At 36.2% G+C, this 19,354-nt stretch overlaps 6 protein-coding genes across 6 annotated transcripts; 3 read left to right on the top strand and 3 right to left on the bottom strand.

Annotated features, from left to right (window-relative positions):
* Positions 1-1,357: 1,357 nt before the first annotated feature.
* Positions 1,358-2,034, top strand: GCK72_003839 (uncharacterized protein; the record flags this gene model as incomplete). The annotated part of the gene is made up of 3 exons (XM_003099087.2): positions 1,358-1,438; positions 1,575-1,721; positions 1,882-2,034. The coding sequence occupies 3 exons, from the start codon at positions 1,358-1,360 to the stop codon at positions 2,032-2,034; spliced, it is 381 nt and encodes a 126-aa protein (XP_003099135.2).
* A 1,146-nt stretch (positions 2,035-3,180) lies between these two features.
* Positions 3,181-3,862, top strand: GCK72_003840 (uncharacterized protein; the record flags this gene model as incomplete). Its single annotated transcript, XM_053724275.1, has 3 exons — positions 3,181-3,264; positions 3,384-3,521; positions 3,710-3,862. 3 exons carry the CDS (start codon positions 3,181-3,183, stop codon positions 3,860-3,862), a joined length of 375 nt encoding a protein of 124 aa, XP_053588469.1.
* Positions 3,863-8,194: 4,332 nt separating this feature from the next.
* Positions 8,195-9,867, top strand: GCK72_003841 (uncharacterized protein; the record flags this gene model as incomplete). Its single annotated transcript, XM_053724276.1, has 3 exons — positions 8,195-8,491; positions 9,487-9,735; positions 9,781-9,867. 3 exons carry the CDS (start codon positions 8,195-8,197, stop codon positions 9,865-9,867), a joined length of 633 nt encoding a protein of 210 aa, XP_053588470.1.
* Positions 9,868-11,830: 1,963 nt separating this feature from the next.
* On the bottom strand, positions 11,831-13,124 carry GCK72_003842 (uncharacterized protein; the record flags this gene model as incomplete). Its single annotated transcript, XM_053724277.1, has 5 exons — positions 11,831-11,923; positions 11,970-12,198; positions 12,436-12,491; positions 12,539-12,700; positions 12,744-13,124. 5 exons carry the CDS (start codon positions 13,122-13,124, stop codon positions 11,831-11,833), a joined length of 921 nt encoding a protein of 306 aa, XP_053588471.1.
* Positions 13,125-13,644: 520 nt separating this feature from the next.
* On the bottom strand, positions 13,645-14,093 carry GCK72_003843 (uncharacterized protein; the record flags this gene model as incomplete). The annotated part of the gene is made up of 2 exons (XM_053724278.1): positions 13,645-13,815; positions 13,860-14,093. The coding sequence occupies 2 exons, from the start codon at positions 14,091-14,093 to the stop codon at positions 13,645-13,647; spliced, it is 405 nt and encodes a 134-aa protein (XP_053588472.1).
* A 2,507-nt stretch (positions 14,094-16,600) lies between these two features.
* GCK72_003844 (uncharacterized protein) lies at positions 16,601-17,311 on the bottom strand (the record flags this gene model as incomplete). Its single annotated transcript, XM_003099124.2, has 1 exon — positions 16,601-17,311. One exon carries the CDS (start codon positions 17,309-17,311, stop codon positions 16,601-16,603), a length of 711 nt encoding a protein of 236 aa, XP_003099172.2.
* Positions 17,312-19,354: the final 2,043 nt, after the last annotated feature.

The following is a 19,354-nucleotide window of genomic DNA, read 5'->3' on the forward strand; positions in this document are numbered from 1 at the left end:
AAACAGTATCCTGTTGCCAACCAGAGGGAAAAGACGACGACGTAGATGACGTTGTACAGAATCAATCGATACATTCACAACTTTTTTAGTGGTTCGAGTAGGAAATGATATTCTGGTTTCGAAATGAATTTATTTTTTGGTTGAGGGGGGAAGGAAATGATGACAATGGTGGATAAGGGAAATGGGTTTTGGGATTTTGGGGTGGTGGGACACGTTTTATTCGAAAATGTGAATTTATTTCACAATTTTTGAACGCAAAGCTTCAAAGCGTCCTAGTTTTAAAACGTCTGGTTTAAAAGTGTCCAGATTTTGAAATTTTTTGATAAGGGATGAGCGGATTAGTTCCGAGGTAAGAAACAGGTATAGTTTTGAAACATCAGGTTCCTCTTACAAGGGAAGTCTTTGGAGACGCCGTTTTCAAACGAAATATGAATTTGGTTATAGGTATTTTCTACTACGGGGAATCCATTTCTGCAGTCAAAACCTGCTAAATGTTAATGAGAGCCGAGTTATGAGCTCCGCTGGGGATCAAAAATAAAACCGCGCAGTGGCGTATATACCGCCGATTTGGATGTCCACGTGAAAAAGCTCTATCTCATGAAAAGTTTGAGAGCTCATAACTCGGCTCTCATTAACATTTAGCAGGTTTTGACTGCAGAACTGGATTCCCCGTGGTCGAAAATACCTATAACGAAATTTATAGGTCGTTTGAAAGTGGCGTCTCCCAAGACTTCCCTTGTTAGAGTCATCACGAGCTGAAAACTTCCAAGTTCTGAAATAATCTGGTTTTCTTGGTTTTTAAAAATTTTTTTAAAGTTTTGATATGTCCCGGTTTCAAAGTGTCATAGTTCCAAAGTGTCTTTGTCTCGAAACTTCACCATTTTTGACATTGTTTATTTCCTACAAATAGGTTTTATCTCAAAATGGTTTTCATTATAACTTTTTTTCAATTTTGATCGCATCAGCGAGAATTTTATATCATTAGAAAGCCCTTTTTTCTCTATCAATATCATTTTATTTTAAAAAATTTACTGAACTGATATGACGATTTCTGAAAACTTCAAAGTGATTCTGTTTCAACTCGGTTTAGTTTTAAACTTCCAAATTCATATTTACCTTTTTTAGTTCTTCCAAAACGTCGTAGTTTTAAACTGTCCTACATCAAAACTACACACATTTATCAAATCTTTGACCTCCTCCACCACCACCAAAATGAACGAAAAAATTCGCGGGGATTATCTGGTCTGCCCCGAACTCGTAAAGTTCGAATTCTTCTCTTTTTGTTCCCCCCTATAGAATGTTCTACCTACAACTTTTAATATTTTCTTTCTTCATTATAACACAATCTTTATCTGAAATGGGGGCGCCGCCTCTATCCAACCCACATCCAGATACTGAGGTGAAAATGCCAAGTGTTTTACCGGCAATGCATGTTTTGGTAGGTTAATAAAATTTTTCAAAAAAACCTTTTATTAAAATTGAATATGGCGTTCAATGTTGTTGCGGCACAGTTTCTTCATGCTCCGCCCACTTTGCTCCAGGAGGCTCCGCCCATCTAACCCCATATATTCCAGAAAAACACCACCGCCTACATACCACTCCCCTTCCATAACACCTATCGACGAGTCCGGATGAATTATCAAAATATAAAATACGAACATATTTATAAGACGTGTTCTGGAAATACGACAAATGATTGTGGATTTTGGATGAATGTGGAGGTAAGTTTAATATGAATGGAAAGCCAGCGTCATGAAGATTCTGAATATGTTTTCAGGATTTGAAAAAGCTTTGAAAAATCCATCAAATTTTTGCAATTTTGAAACGATTTTTAGATTTCCTACAATTTCAGCCCTTTCTACTACATATATTGTTTTCCAGAACAATAAAACAGTACCAGCTGGACGTACCACATTCGATTTGAAGCTTGGAAAGCTAGTCGTGGAGAACGTCAGACAATATGATGCAGGGATGTATATGACAGGGGATAGGAGTACTGTAATTATGGTTTTTGCTGATAATGGGGTACCGTAGTATATGCTATATGTATTGTGAATGAAGGAGTTAGATTACAATAACGTTTATGTATGCAGACAGGTATAAAAGACTGGTCACATAAAATTTATTTCGATTACTGTTTCATTGTTTTTTTATCAAGCGTTCACTAATTCAAGATCATTAAATTATTCATTATACTCGAAACAAAATGAACCTTTTTTGCAACTAGATACACAGTTGTTCACACAGTGCGGTACAGTTTTGTCACAAAGTAACGATTTCTAATCATTTTGAAAAAAAATTATAAAAAGTGCAAAAAAAATGTGCGGCAATATGCAAAAGTAGGAGGATCCTAGGCGCGCCACTTTGTCCTCGCAGGAAAAAAGAAATTTTATTGATAAGAAAGCTGTTGGAGTTTGAGTTGAATATTGAAATCCTGAGAACATTTCTACAGTACCCCTCAAAAGTTTGCCAACTTTGGCTGTTTTCAGTGAAAAATGGTCAACTTTTACAGTGTATTTTGGTGTCATCTGATCAAAGTTTATTTTGTATGGGATCAAACAAAACAAAAATAGCACGTAAGTTTTGTAGTTGACCGTTTTTTGTACGGACATTCCCTTGCGAGTTACGTCCTTCAAATCGACCAATTTCAGTGTAAAATTGTGCGATTTTTGAGCTGTGCCTTTAAAATGACCATAGCTCTCTAGGGATTGTCCGTACAAAAAAAATTGTCAACTACAAAAATAAGCTCTTCTTTTGATCTTCAAGTACCTTTTGACCGGTACTGTATATGCCAAACGACACAGGTGGTAGTGCTAAATGAGTATCTGGCCATTCTAGGGAAACTATCAAATTGTCTAAAACTCATATTTTAATTTTTTGGGATTGCTATACCAAAATTTCAAAATGTTCCGTTTTGCACGGTTTTGAGACAACTTGACATCCAAATACCGCATTTACCTCAGCTAAAAATTGCAATTTTTTGAAACTACACACTTTTCGAACATTTGACCTCACCCACCAAAATAAACACAAAACTTTCAGTCAGTCCTTGCAGGGATTATCTCGTACTCGTGTAGTTCACACTTTCCTCTTCTCATTCTGTCATGAATAAATGAATAAACAAAAATGTTCTACCTTCTACTAATATTTTCCTGCTTCATTTTACTATCCTTATCCAAAATGGCGCCTCCATACAATCCTTATCCATATGCTGACAAGAATCACCTAAAAATTCCAGATGTTTTTCCGACAATGCATGTTTTGGTGGGTATCATTGGATTTGATAAGGATTCTGAATATGTTTTTTTTTTGAAATTTATCTACGGTTAAAATGAAGCGCGTACTTTATCCAGACTCCGCCCATCTAATCAGATATTTTCCAGAGAGGGTTCCCCGCCTACATCCCACTTCCCTTCCATGACACTTATCGACGAGTCCGAACAAATTCTCAAAATAAGAAATACGAGCACATTTATAAGACGTGTTCTGGAAATAATTGTGGATTTTGGATGAATGTTAAGGTAAGGAATTGTTGACTGTTGGAAAGCTGACGTCGTGAGAATTCTGGATCTATTTTCAGAATTTGAAAAAGTTGAAAATGAACCGACTGTTAGTTATTAACCATTGATATTTTGCAATTTTCAAACCAATTTACAGATTCTTCGCGTTTATAGCTTTCTACTTTTGAAACCCATTTTGATATTTTCAGAACAACAAAACAGTACCCGCCGGACGTACGGAATTCAATATTTACCTTGGGAAGCTAGTTGTGGAGAACATCAGACAACATGATGCAGGGATGTATATGACAGGGGATAGGAATAATTCAATTATGGTTTACACTTTGAAAGGAATATTGTAGGTATGTATATTTGGAACTTGTATAGCGAATAAAACATTTAATGTTGATGTAATTGAATTGGCAATCTTTCACACAAAAAAAATGGTGGAAATCGGCATTATCTGTTTTTTTTAAACATAACTTATCAGAGATTTTTGGGAAATGGTATACAATTCTTAGAATATCCCAGGGTACTAACCCCGCCTACCGGATGTTTCCAAAACTGCTGAGCTAGTACTTGTTGTCTTCATTTTATAAAATCTCCTTACTGCCAAAGAATTGTGATTTTCAACAAAAGCTTTATTATGTTTGTCTTCAAATCAACATTATAGTCACTAATGTATTTTTCTAATATTTTTCAATTAAAAAATCGGGAAATCAAGAAATTTCGTCACCGGGACATAAGATATACAATATTTATACAATATTTCAAAACGGAGCAATTTGAAAGCTCGAAATTGAAAAAGTCCAGAACTATGAAGTTTAAAAATCGGAGCGTATTGACAAGAAGCGAGTAATTTTAATGACATAGTATTTATTTCTACTTTTAAGCGATGTATATTGCAAAACTTTAAAATTCTATAAAAACTTTATTCGTTTATTTTATTAGTTAGTGTGCAATAATATTATTTGTTTTTGAAACATCAATAAAAATCTTTAAAAGAAAATATCACCAATCAAGAAATATGGGTTACCATCCGCTCTTTTCCGCGAATATTCTAATTTCGGTTGGTTGGAAGAAACATTTGGAAAAGGATCATGCCAGACAAAGAAGCAGAATAATGATTCCTGAATTATTGCAGTAGCCAGTAGACTATCGTGTTCCCTTTCGATATCCAGTTGTTGGGAGCAGTCGAGTATATCCGTGTCGAACAAAATGCTCATTCTGTAGAAAAAGCGGCTCTATTACAGTTTAGATGTCCTTTGAAAACTTGAACGTCCCAAAAAACACTTAGACGTCCCTTGAAACACTTAGACGTTCTTTGAAACATTTAAACGTCCTTTCGGATCCCAAATATGTTCAAAAACATTTAAGCGTCCCAAAAAACGTTTAGACATCCCGTAAAATATTGAGACGTCCCTTGAAGTTCGAACATTTGGTTTTAATAATTAGACGTTTCAAAAAACATTTAGACGTCCCAAAAGTATTTAGACGTTCCAAAAGTATTTAGACGTCTTTTCAACGCTAAAAGTCATTGAAAGTGTTCAAGGGACGTCTAACTATATTTTGGGACGTTTAAATGTTTTTAGGACGTCTAAATGTTTTTTGGGACGTCTAAATCTTCAGAACTAAATTTTGGGATTTCAAGGGACGTCTAAATATTTTATGGGACGTTTAAACGTTTTTTGGGACGTCTAAACTTTTGAAAGAACGTTTAAAAAAAATTAGAGTGCGAAAGGACGTTTAAGTGTTTTAAGGGACGTCTAAGTGTTTATTGAGACGTTTGAGTATTTAAAGGACATCTAAACTGGAATAGAGCCAAAAAACCAATTAAAACATACATTATGTCAAAGGTCAGATTTGGTTTCTGAGAAAAAATGATTTTTAACCCGAATTTTCCAAACTTACGTCGGTGGATATTCGAAACGCGCTGCACGTCTCTCTGGATCCCACGCTTTTGCATTAAAAGCTTCGAAAAAACGTTTTCTTTCCAACTTTTGAGAAAAATGAGAGTCACACAAGATCATAACCGATTTTAAAATAATATTGCTCCCCTTGATCCAGTTTTCAACAAAAGCAATCAAATCTTCTGTAGAAAATCCATTGGCAACATGAAGTGTTAGACTAGTACCTCGAAAATTGCACAAATGGTCTCTAGTGATCCTATATGGATTACAAATTGCAAGGTGAGTCGTTGAGAATAATGGGTTTTCGGGTCTCAGCACAAAAGATCTCGTCGGTGTTATTTTTGCGTAATTTATGATTTTTATATTTTCAAAAAACTGCTCATTACTCTCATCATCATCATCATTATTTAGCATTCCAAACATATTGTCGACTTCTTTTGTTTCAGGGAACTCTGAATATCGATCCATGCGGAAGATGACTTGAATGTCCCCAGATAATTGGAATATTTCACAAATCGAGTAGTGAAGAGCCATCGGAAGCAACTTTTTATACTTGTCTTTGCACCATAATATTGGGATTTGTTTTGTAGGATGGTACGAGAGTCTGAAAAAAAGTTTATTGAAAATCCTACCGCAGTGTCCTCTAATACAGATCATTCAAATAATGCAAACTGACACCACAATTCTATCCTCTATTGATCTTTTCAGATCAATAGTGTGGAATGGTCCCACAAAGTGAAATTTGCTCATTTTAAGTGGACTGCTCAAAAATCTTATTGTTTTGCACTGAAATGGGGCGGTTGGAGGAAGAGATTCCTTTGTCGATATGTAAATTGCTAGAGAGTGCCCGTAGAAAAAAGTTATCAACTACAAAAATATAATCTCCTTTTGATTTTTAAAACCCTAAAACAATTTCTATGTGGAACAATCAGAGATATTATGACAAATTAACCATTTTCAACTGAAAACATTGGAAGGGCATAAAATTATGGCCAGTATACAATACCGCTCAAAAGGTTATCAACTTTTGCTGTTTTCAGTGGAAAAGGACCAACTTTAATAGTGTATTTCGGTGTCATTTAATTGTACGGAAAATTCAATTTTGCATGGGTTGGACAGAGCAAAAATAGCACAACACTTTTGTATTTGAACATTTTTTTTGTATGGACACTACCATAAAAGTTACAGGCTGTTAAAGTGAAAAGCTCTATAATTTTGCTAATATGCACTTTCAGGGAGAAATGGCTTTGATCACCAGTAACTTTCATGGTAGTGTCCCTACATGAAAATAGTCAACTACAAAAATGATATGCTATTTTTGCTCTGCTCAGCCCATACAAAATTGAATTTATCGGACATTCAGGTAACTCCGAAATGCGCTGTCCAAGTTGAGCTCACTTACCAAATCTCTTTTGGATTAATAAAATTCATACTTGTCAACCGGGCCGAAACGGGCCGACACGGGCCGGCTCGTAATTCGCGTCAAAATGAATATTATGAGCTGAAAAATATACCAAAATGTAGATCTCGACGAGTTCTATGTCCGTGGCCTACTACGGGCCGGATATCGATTCGTTAATATGCCGCGGGCCGGGCTAGAATGGCTTTTTTGGCCATTTTCGCGTTTTTTGTCACTTTTTCCCGGCCCGCGGCACATTAACGAATAGCCATCCGGCCCGTAGTAGGTCACAGACATAGAACTCGTCGAGATCTACATTTTGGTATATTTTTCAGCTCATAATATTCATTTTGACGCGAGTTACGCGCCGGCTCGTTTCGGCCCGTTTCAGCCCGGTTGACAAGTATGATAAAATTTCCAAAAGCAAGACAAATTTTTGCTTCACATGCCGGACAAAAGTTGAACGACTTACTTGCATCTAATTCGTTTCCCTTCATTACAAAACGTGACTTCCCTGTCCCAATTTTGATTCGATTTGTACAGAAATTCGTTTTCAGGTCGATAATGTACAGAGGCCCACATCACTACATCCTCTCCTTTGACTCTTGATTTTTGCACTTTTATACAGTATTCTAATACATTGATGACAGTTTTCACAAAACTGTGTTGTATTATTCTTACGAGTAACTTGGCTTTTTCTGAGCACATTGCAATAAAGAATAATTCGTAAAACTCCATTTGTTTCAGAATTTTTAATTGTACTAAGTAGGGTAGACGCATCAACATGTCAGGATGGGCAATCTGCAAACAACTTATTAGCTTCGAATAAAAACGCAATTAAAAAATAAGATGAAATGTGGGACTGAAAACGGCAATTGTCAAATTTTCATGGTCATTACTGTATACACAACGTAACATTAAATTGAATTTGAACAAAATGTCATTTGAATGATACTTATTCATGTAACCAATTACATGAATAGACTGAAAAAAAGAACATGCTTCATAGATGAATTAAACGGTGAAACTAACCACATGACCGGAAAGCCGTGATTCAACTTTTCACCTCTGACTACCCTAAAACAAAAGGACAACCTCTCCGGAAAGAACTGGATGTGCAAGCAGTATGTCCACCACTGACGTTTTCATCTGTGCATTGAGAAAATCAATAGCATTTATGACGACACAGTCTCCTCTACGGGGAGTTTATTGATTTTACTCTTTCCCATACAAAAATGAGGTCAGTTGTACACAGATGTGGTATGACGCGTCTTCCCTCATCGTGATTTTTAAGACTACATATGTTTTTCCTTTTTAGGTGTACTGTTGATCTCTTTTTGAACTAATAACGATAGATTTAGATTTTTTCAGACAGCATACTAGAAATGGAGTTTGAAGACGGAATTTGTATGAAGGATATGTTCTACGAGACGGAAACAATGATCTCTCTAACAGCGAAGTTTCACCTATTCCCAGATACATTTCAAAATGCTACTTTTATGATTATCAACGAAGATGTTACGAACGAGCCATTCAGAATTCCGGCGGAATCAAACAAACTCGTGGAACATAGTGAACGTGAAAAGTATCTGAAGATTACATCGATCAAGTTGACCCTGCGTCCTGGAGTATATAACGTGTTTTGTGTGATCAGTGACATGTACAGAGGACTTGGTGCAAGAGTGAGTTTGTCACAGAATTTTTTTTATTTAACTGCACAGTCTCCCAAAGTCCGAGTAAGAACTGCATGGAAATTTTTGATCTCCCCTCCCGAAACGAAAAATTTGAGAAATTTGCAGGTCTAAAAGTGCATTTTTTAATTTTAAGCGTGAAGCTAAAGGTGGAAAAGTCACTTCAATAAAGGTTAATGTGATGAATGCATCAAGGAAAACAATTATTTTCTGAAAACCATGATATCATGTCTTTTGAGTGTTGCATTTGATAATTTTGCTAAGAAAGCACCATTTTCCACTGAAAGTTTTTTGCGGAATTCTCGACTTCAAACCGTATCCAGCTCTCTATTTCTTGACGTTTCCATCTCAATTATAGCTCAAAAATCCGCAATAAATAGGTCCTCATTTCTGATTTGCCGAACAAGTTTCGAGAAATAATGAAACAACTAATTTCTTAGGCCAAAATTTCGACCTGTATCAGCGCCTTTATTTTTGCTCCAAAAATAGTTTTCTTTTTTCCGAAATGTTGCTTTTGCTTTTTTCGTTTTTGTAATGACAATTTTCACTTTTTATTTCCATTAATGTTCGTAATTTAAATAAAATCAAAATTTTCAGTTGAAAAATTATTAAAAAATTATTTCTGGCTACTGTAGCGCGCGGCCTTTGCGCTCCGCTGAGAACTTTTGCTTGCAGTTGTTTTTCGTGGTTTGGGAGACTGTGAACTGCTGAATACTGACTAGCAATTTAGGCCTAATAACTGGATGAATTTAATTCTGAATCACTATCAAAGAGCATGTTTCCCTAGTTTTTTTTGTGTTTGTCATTTTCAGGCGGTATGAGTAGGGACTTGGATTAGCCTGGATTCGAGCAACAGCGGTTAGAAACTTAAAACAGAAACGCCGATTAAATGTTTTAATCATCACCCCGTTTTGGTCCAGTTCAGTTAAAAATTAATTTTCAGCAAGCAAAAATCTTTAGGTAATTTTTATGCTATCATGTTTCAGCTCATCGTTCGTCCCAAAATTGAAATCTATACTGCGTTCAACCGATGCTTCGCACTCCAATGGAATAGGATGTTGATTCGAAATGTTCCACTCAACGCTCGTCTGGAAGTGACTGTCAGTGAGACACATGCAAGACGTCTTGGAGAAATTGATGGATACATTGTATATGACATATTCCCGGAGACCGCCGGTGGAAAAATGGTTACACTTCGAATTGACGGAAGATTCCTCTCTTCAAACCCGCACAACGTAATGAATCTCTGATGAACTTTGATGTGACCTAATTTTTTCCAGGTTCTTGTGGACGACTACGACCCGCTTCAAGTACACAACGAATGGGTTCTTGCACCTTGGCAGTCTGCTGATTTGGATTCAGACTAGATAACATAAAAACACTCTAATTTCTGAACGATTCTGTATTTATTTAAATATTGATTAGTTGGAAAATTTTTGTGTCTGGATCTGGGTTACGGTAGTATTTTCAGTGTCAAATAATTTGGAATGACGTTTGAACCGAGATATCACAAGATACGTCCGTTTTTCATTAGGTTTTGAAATTTTAAAATAACACTAGACTAACGTTTCACAACGAAATGTTGGAATTTCATAGAACAATGTGGGTTTTTTGCTCTCTGAGCACATACAATACTACTGTAAACCGAATCCAGACGCAAAAGTTTTGCACTTGCTTGTTTTATATTTTTCGCGTATTTTGTCTTTCGGTTTTTGTTTTTTGATTCCCTGTGAATGAAGTTTTTGATCTCAAATTGGAGAAATCAGTTTAAAGAGTTTGGAGTTCAAATCAATTCAAACTAATGTTTTGAAACATCTCGAAACCGAGAGATTTCCAAAATTTTTTTGAAAATTAGTTTTTTCCATTACACCTGAAAATACAAAAAATCGCATTCAAAAATGTTAAGGGGAAATCAAGACATTTCGACAATGCCTTGATTTCGAAACGTCCGGTGTTGATGTCTATAATGTCAGAACAATCAATCATCAAAGAAAAATGACTGTTGTAGTGTGTGATGCAACAAGAGTATTGTGAGATTAGAGATTTTTCTCAAAACCACGTTGTTTCGAAATCTCAGAGTTAAAATAATATGAATTCCAGGCTCTTTCAGAACTTCACCATTCTGACTAGGGAAGGATCCCGAGTCGAGATGGAGTTACAGGACGAGATATATATCACTAGAACGGAAATTTTGCGCTGATTTCAAATCTGTATTCTGTTTTTGCTGAACGATCTCGTGTAAAAAGTTATTCGCGTTTTTGTGGCTTCTCAGTGTAAAAATTAGCATTTTCAAGACTCCCAAAATTAACGGTTTCTTGATTTTTTTCAAATTTTTTTGCGTCCCACCACGAAAACTACAGTAACCCGGAAACTTTCCTAATAGTAAGTAGCGTAACTCTTTGTTTTTTGAGTTTAATTTTTTGAAAGCATTGTTTTTGTAATAAACTCGACGAGAGCTTTCATATGAGTATAATCATGCCAAGGTGGGATGCAAAAGAGATTTCTGCTTACTGTAGTTTTCGTGGCGAGACCAAAATAATAAAAATGGTCAAAAAAAAGGCTTGTTTACATTTTTCTGAAAGCTGAAGATGTGCTGATTTCTAAATTTTACATTTTATTGATCTCAAATTCAAAATCAAAAAGTTGCATGGCAAGTAGATTTTTTCGATAATTGGTTTTTGAGAAAAGTTTTTTTAAGTGTCAAAATGAGCGGAAACTAATGATCTATCCGGAAAAAAATACCATACTAACAAGAAACACAGTACTAACTCTAGGTTACTGTAGTTCTTGTGGTGAGACCCTTCTCTTACCAAGCCTAGCCATATATACTCAACTGAAAGCTCTCAATTTTCGTTTCCAGGGCTGCGCAAACCTCCGCGAGGATAACAATCAGATCCCCACCAACCAATGCTATGAGTTGGGACAAGTCAGCAACTCCACGTCGGGATATACTGCGAAACGCGTCGATTGCTACTGTCAAAAGGATTTCTGTAATTCCGCTATGAGTCAAGGATCGATGATAAGTGCAGTGATGGTTTTATTGGTTAAAGGGGGACTGCGCTATTCGAATTGAAAACTTTTTTTACATGAATCGACGCAGATTTTAGGCTGGACAATAAAATTCTCTTGAAGGTAGGTCCGAAAATTTGATACAAAAAAGTTATGAGCTGTCAAAGTTGTAAAATCGCACCTTTATGGTACACTTTTTCGTTGAATTTTTCATTGCATTTTCCCATGGTGCACGTGAAAGTATAATAAATTTCTAATAAAAACGTCATTCTTTTATATAAGAATTCTTTTATTGGCGGAAAAAAATGAGACGTTCGAGTTTCAAAGACCCGCAGTTGATGTTCCTGGTTGCCTGTACATCTCCGCTTCAGTTTCTGCTCTATTCACAATCTCTTCCTCTTCCATATCCATAGGCTAAATAATCAGTATAGCACCTTTTTTTTTCAAAATGTCTTATTACCTCCTGGACACTACGATTCAAAAACAATGACTTTGTCATATTCAATACCTGGTCTCTCCACAAGTTTTTAGCTGGCGATTTTCTAGATTTCATAATCACTTTTTTCTTTGTTTTACAAAAGAAAGGAGACTTGAATATCACTTTTCTTTCTCCAGCGGCTTCTTCAATTTGAAGAGCATTCCAATGTATAACTGCCATTTCGGATCGCATATCATATCCAGATTTATCTCTATAAATTGAGAATTTTTGAAGTTTTTTTCTAGAAACGTACATGAAATGATCTTTTGGAAGATATCGGGTGCACAAAGAGTGGAAGCTCTCTAAACTAGAAGTCCCGAAATGAGGCGAAACACTTTGTATATCTCTCTGTCTGTTGGCCTTTGTCAGTATAGAAAACAAAACGTCAAATGCCTTTTTGTGAGTCTTTTCCTTCATGTCCAGATAATTTCTATTGCGGATCGGTAACCTGTTTTGCGCATGTTGACAGCATTGGATACGATCGAACTTCAGAGAGCCAATATCCTGTTTAGATATAGTTGGATTATAATGTAAAACTGTGATATTGTTACTTCAAAGATATGATGTTTGTTCTGGACATGCCAGAAGAAAGTCATGATCATCTGATAAGCTAATTCTCCATCTCCGTTTGCAGAACTAATTGAGCAATAAATGTGATTTATTAGCATTCGAACACACGGCTTCATTGGTCGGAACTGTACCTGATTATACTTCTGAACATACAAATTGAACTAAATTTCTATGGAATCATCTAACCTCTCCTATTTCCTTTCTTATTGACCTTATCCAATGCCAAGAGTCATAGTAGTGGTGAATCGACGGATAGTTCTTCATGGCTTGTGTCAGATTCACACACCGGTCTGTCGTAAAAGACAGTACCGGATGATCAATTCCGGTCAACAATTGGAGATCTCCTATAACTCTTGGCAAACAAAGCTCATGGCCGCTCTTCTCCAAAATCATTGAATTTCCTCCTCTGGGTTTTCTACTGGTTTCGAAGTCAACCAAAAGTTTTGACTGAACGTCCATAATTGAAAACCGACATATATATGCCGAGTATCCACGACTGTCAAATTGACCGTCTCCAGACAAATGCACCCCACCATCCTTATCAACTTTCTCGCTCAGTATTGTCATTACTTCTTTTTTCTGGAGCTCGTACACATTTTTTATCGCAGGTCGTATGTAAAATTTCTCTATCTCCTGATATCGTCGATTTGATATGCAAGGCATCTTCAAAGTTTTGAAAAGAGAGCTTACTTTCTGAAAATCAAAATTTTATCATTGTACGCATCATACTTTCCCTAATTTACTGTGAATGTATTTCCAGAGAAGGGCTGACGATAAACTAAGATTGATTTCAAATTGCTTCCGTCCTGGCTTAGAAGGTATATCCACGATATCAGACGAGCTCCATTTCCACGTATTAGCACAAATAGAGCATTTGAATATAGCAGTTACTGCTGCACCCCGTCTACAGAAACAACCAACTCCAGAAGAATGTTTTCCACTTTTCAAACATTCCCAACATTTAGAAATGTGTGGCATCAATAGTTCAGTGTCGCAGATCACTTTAGAGATTTGAGACAAAGAAACATTGTCCTCATTGGCACAGGTATTCTACAACAGTAAACTAACCAAAACAAAAAAAGTGAAATCATACATCATCTTCAGAACATATGTCGTTCTCACTCTCATTATCGGATTCAACATCAAAATCAGAAGAAGAATCTAGAGATTTAGAAGACAAAGATGAAGACAAAGAAATTGAGGAATCAGTTGAAGTAGCATAATAACCATCTCTCGCCAAATTAGGAGGTTTTCCATTCTGAAGGGAAAAAAACGAATAAGGATGAAGTAAAGTGTACTCACCAAGTACGGACTAATTTTGGACCGAGGAAATTCTGCTTTCTTTCGTGGAAAGTGTGAGAGACACAGATACGGAGTAATCGTTTTCTCACAATTTTCCTGAAACTCAGCTCCTAGTCGTTGATTCCAAACAAGAAGTTGCTCCTTGTTTTTCGTGACTGGGATCATTTGCTTCCTGTTCTCAGCTTTTGCACAAAAAGCGCAATTTCTTCTGATAACTCTTGATTGAGAAGACATAGAGATCACCAGAGGTAAAAAAGTTCTTCTACCAACGTGGCTAATCATGATTTATAGTTCACGCGTTTTCAGTTCTTCAACTTATCGAACATATCCTTTTGAACACAAATTAGTGGGTCACAATCGAATAAAAAAGTTAGGAAAAAAAGCAAACCTAAAAATTGAGAGCATCGAGATTTTATGCTCTCTACTGCACAATCTCTGGAGTCTCACAGTAAATCAAACTGGTAACAGTTTCTCAGAAGGTGACATTCAGGTCAAATATCGAGTAAACATAAATATTTAGATTTTTCAGTTCCGCCAATAAAAGAATTCTTATATAAAAGAATGACGTTTTTATTAGAAATTTATTATACTTTCACGTGCACCATGGGAAAATGCAATGAAAATTCAACGAAAAAGTGTACCATAAAGGTGCGATTTTACAACTTTGACAGCTCATAACTTTTTTGTATCAAATTTTCGGACCTACCTTCAAGAGAATTTTATTGTCCAGCCTAAAATCTGCGTCGATTCATGTAAAAAAAAGTTTTCAATTCGAATAGCGCAGTCCCCCTTTAAGATATTTATGTAATTTAATCTACGCCCGAGAAACATTATAATAAAATAAACCTTTCCTTGTTAAAAGGCGACCTGTCCAATCCGAAACTGACATGGGAATGACCCGGGGTGTCCCCCCTGAAATCTTCCCATATTTTGTATATAAGTAGTGTCTGACGTAACTAAGAAAAATCCAAAATTATAGCTGCGCTCTCGGAGGTTTCGTAGAGTTACACAACTTTTTTGAACATTTTCAAAAATTTCGATATCTCCACTTTGAGAACTCGTAACTTTTTGAGTTTTTGAGCTACCGTAATGGTTTTAGGCTCATGCGATAGGTAATAACACCGACTTCAAAAAGTTATCTTATAGCGTTTGCCAAAAAACATAATCTGCTGAGCTGTAGCTGAAAGTGTAGAAAAGTTGTCAGTGTGAGGTAACGATAAATGCCAAATTTCGACAATCGGAGAACTGGGGACTACCACCAGCGTACTTCTTACTCCGAGTTATGTCTGTATACGTGTTTAAATATAGGTCGAGCCTTTGAGTTACGGGAGTTATTTCAGTTTTTCTGAAAAATTTCAAGTTTTTCACGTACCCCTATACGTTCTGTGGTCCAAAATTGAGCCATGTTTATATTGAAGTAACAGCACCAAAAAAAACAGACATGGCTAGTTAATGCAAAATTTTCTGCTATAGCCTCTTTTTCGTTACTTCGCCATTGTTCTTATTTTTTGATGAAAATTGAAGTTTTTGAAGTCTGGGTTATTACCTATCGAATGAGCCTAAAACCATTACGGTAGCTTAAAAACTCAAAAAGTTCTGTGTTCTCAAAGTAGAGACATCGAAAGTTTTGAAAATTTTCAAAAAAGTTGTGTAACTCTACGAAACCTCCGAGAGCGCAGCTATAATTTTGGATTTTTCTTAGTTACGTCAGACACTACTTATATACAAAATATGGGAAGATTTCATGGGGGACACCCCGGGTCATTCCCATGTGAGGTATCCTGTCCAGAGGTATAGTGAATGGATGGTCTACCGAGGTGTCGGGGGAAAGCGTCGTGTCACAAAAAAAGGAAAATTGTTTGTGGTGAACAATTACAGTAGCCAGTAAGCCTTCGTGACTAGTAACAAGCGGGGTCTTCACAACTATGCCAAAATCTATTTTTCCAATGACACGGTCTAGTTTGCATAGCAAATGTGTCAATGTTCTACGAAGCCGAGTTGACGGATCCTAGGGCACCGCTTTTTTTATACCGATTTCAATAACATTTTTACCAGCTAGCTTCTGAGATACACAATAATGTTTAACTCCTAGGACTATAACTGAAAAGTTGTTTCTAAACATTTACAGTACCGGACAAAAAGGCATAAACTTTGGCAGTTTTCAGTGGAAAATGACCAACTTTGACAGTGTGCCATAGTAATTCTGATTGTCACACCAATAAAATTTTTAATGGATCATACAGATCTAGGGTAGAACTTCATTTTTGTAGTTGACAACTTTTTTGTACGGGCAATTCCTAGCAAGTTACATATCGACAAAGTAATTTCTCCCTCAAATCGACCAATTTCTGTGCAAATTAGTTTGATTTTTGAGCTGTCGTCTTAAAATGGCCATAACTGTCTAGGGAGCGTCCGTACAAAAAAGTTGTCAACTACAAAAATGTAGCTCTACGTTCAATCTATATAATTCATCAAAAGTGTTCATGGTGTGACATTCAGAATTACTATGGCATACTCTCAAAGTTGGTAATTTTCCACTGAAAACGACCAAAGTTGATATCTTTTTGTACTGTATTTCAGCAGGATTCTTCTAAAGTTTTTTTCAATTTATGAAAAATCCTTACTTCCAAACAAAGCGAAATTTCTTCTTCCGATTTTCGTCTTTTGACTTCCGTTTCAAAAATTTTGAACATTGCTGTCTGTGATTTTCAACAAAAGCTTTATTATATATTATCCCTTCACTAAACTAAATTATGAACCGGAGCAATCGAAGGTTGTTGAGTTGTCCTTGCCACTCCCAGTGATCTCTGAGATGATTCATTACTAACAATATGAGTTCTCCGACGAAACACTCCAAGTATCACAATTCGATATGGTTGATGTATAAAAACCATGGCAATGGTAGAAACGACTCCATGAATAGACCAAGTGATAATAGCACAGTTCATATAGGCTTGATTGTAATAGTTGAAGAGAACTGATCTCGCACAATACAAAAATGGGAATAGGATAACGAAAAATGGGACACCGACTTGGATTAATAAGGCGATAAAGAATCTTTTCTGCATTTCGAACGTTTTTCGAGACATTTTTCCAGATTTCAGTTGTTTTAAGATACTCCAAGTGAGGGATAAGCAAAACGTGACAATTTCCAGGACACTGAAAGTGGTGCTTGAAAAACAGACAATAAATGGATAAGTGATATCATCTGTCATCACGAAAATGGGCGCCTCATAGATTTGAGGGTGTAGACATGGTAACCTTAAGAACACTTGTTTCAGGGCAATCTCCTGGTTGGGAACGTTCATTCCTAATGGGATAACTATGAGAATGACACCAATGTAATGGATTATAAGCCAAAATGGGCGGAACTTTTCCCAGATGAAGTTGCCGCGCATCGAGCAGATGACGAAGAAACGGTTTTCGAATAGAGCGATGATGGAGAGGCACATGACTGTAAAAAGAATAAGAATCGAGCGGTGCGGGGACGTTTTGAAACCCTGTACTAAATCTATTTTTCCCAGCTAAAACTCAATAAATCCTACACTCTAAGTCAAAAATCACTTTTTTTATCAAAAACTGACAAAGCTATCGATTTTCGAAATTTTTCGAAAATCTGAAATTCACGAATTGTGCTATAACTCACTCAGTTTTAGTCTAAATCAACAATTTTTTTAATTTTCGGAATCAGCGCTTCAAAACGCTTTGAATGAGTATAATCATGACTAGGTTGGTGCAATTTGGTTTTCAACACCGGGTTACTGTAGTTTTCGTGGCGAGACCCAACTTTCACCAAACCTATTCAAGATTACACTCATTCGAAGCGTCTCGACACACTGATTCCAGAAATTTAAGAATTTTCAAGTTTTGACTAAAACTGACTAAAACTATCGCACATTTTCCACTATTTTTTAGCTAATTTTTACAGTTTTTCATTGTTGCCAAACTATGTACCTTTACCATACTTGTCATTTTTCACGAGATTTCACCGTTAACATTTTGTCCGTTTTTTTCATTTTTCCTGCTTTATAAGCACAAATAGTCGAATTTTAATCAAGTCCCGGTGTGCTACGACACGGTTTTCCAAAGCTCCGCCCATTTCTTACAGCGCATTGCCAAACAATGCCGCGAAAAGTGGGCGGAGCTTCGAGAAACCGTGCTGCGGAAGGATTTTTTGCGCAGATAATCATAACCATGACTAATTTAAATCAATTTAATTATTATATAAAAATAACTTATGTTCTGAACATTTCAGCTGTCTCAAAAACGTTTTTCATTAACTATAATACATAGAAATAAAATTTTTCAGATTTTGTGAAGAAATCAATAAGAACTTTGTGAGAAAACAACAAAAAAATCGGGAAAATTTATAAAAATACAGCCAAGACACCTCAACTAGAAGATCTAAGTATCTCAGCTTGTCCGAGAGGAGTACACGACAAAATTTATGAAAATTCCCCCGATTTTCGAATAAAAACCTATAAAAATCAAACAAAACGTCAGCTCGTCACAATTATTACAACTACGCTCCACCGAAATGCCTATGAAAAATGACTATTTTTCTCTGAGTCTCTCAATTTCGCTCTTAATTTTCTTCGGTTACGGTAGAGCGTGGTTGTAAGAACTGTGCCGAGTTAACATAGCCAAACTTACACCCAAAAACCGCGACAAACAGCAAAGATTGATATAATATAGGAATATTAAAGTATCTAAGGATACCCAACGGAAATCCAGCCACCGCAGGTACCAAAATAAACGGAATACCCAAAAAACTCAACAAGACATCGAGTACAACAGTCCAACAGTGGAATTGAAGCATATGCCACTTTACTGATTTCATCTGTTCCGGAGTCTTCATAAGAATACAATACATTCCGAAACTATGGATGGGAAAGGAGAATACTGTGATGATGTGGAGAGCGAGGGTCAGGAAGTCGGGGGAATCAAAGTAGTTTGCTGGGACACAAGTGAGATTCATTTTTGTTAAAATTAGGTGTGTCAGTTGTTTTCAGCAAAATTTATATGCCTGAAATGTTTAGAGAAAAGTAGAAAACTACGCAGGTGCAAAATCACCTGTCTCGAAAGAATGGGAAAATCGCTTTTTAACGAGCAACACTGAATAATAACATCTAGTGTTATATTAGCACCTCAATGTTCTTACAACTGCGCCCTACTGAAACTCAGGGAAATAAGGTTGGGAGACGCTGAGAAAACAAGACATTTTTCAACGACATTTCGGTGGAGCGCAGTTGTAAGAACTCTGCTGCGCTAATAAGACAGCATAGATTCTTTCGAATTGAATTCTTTCTCAAGATCCTCCTGGAGATACTGCTCGCTACAATTATAATAAATGAGACCATAGTTGTCAAGGTTCGGCCCGGCTTCAAAAAATGGCCCTTTTTTCCAATTTTTTTTCGAAATTTTTTCAATATTTCCTCGAAAATGTGGCCATTTTGACTATTTTTCAGAATTTCTTCTAATTCTGAATGATTGTC

This window comes from Caenorhabditis remanei, chromosome II, assembly GCF_010183535.1.
Source record: "Caenorhabditis remanei strain PX506 chromosome II, whole genome shotgun sequence".
Lineage (NCBI taxonomy): Eukaryota > Metazoa > Nematoda > Chromadorea > Rhabditida > Rhabditidae > Caenorhabditis > Caenorhabditis remanei.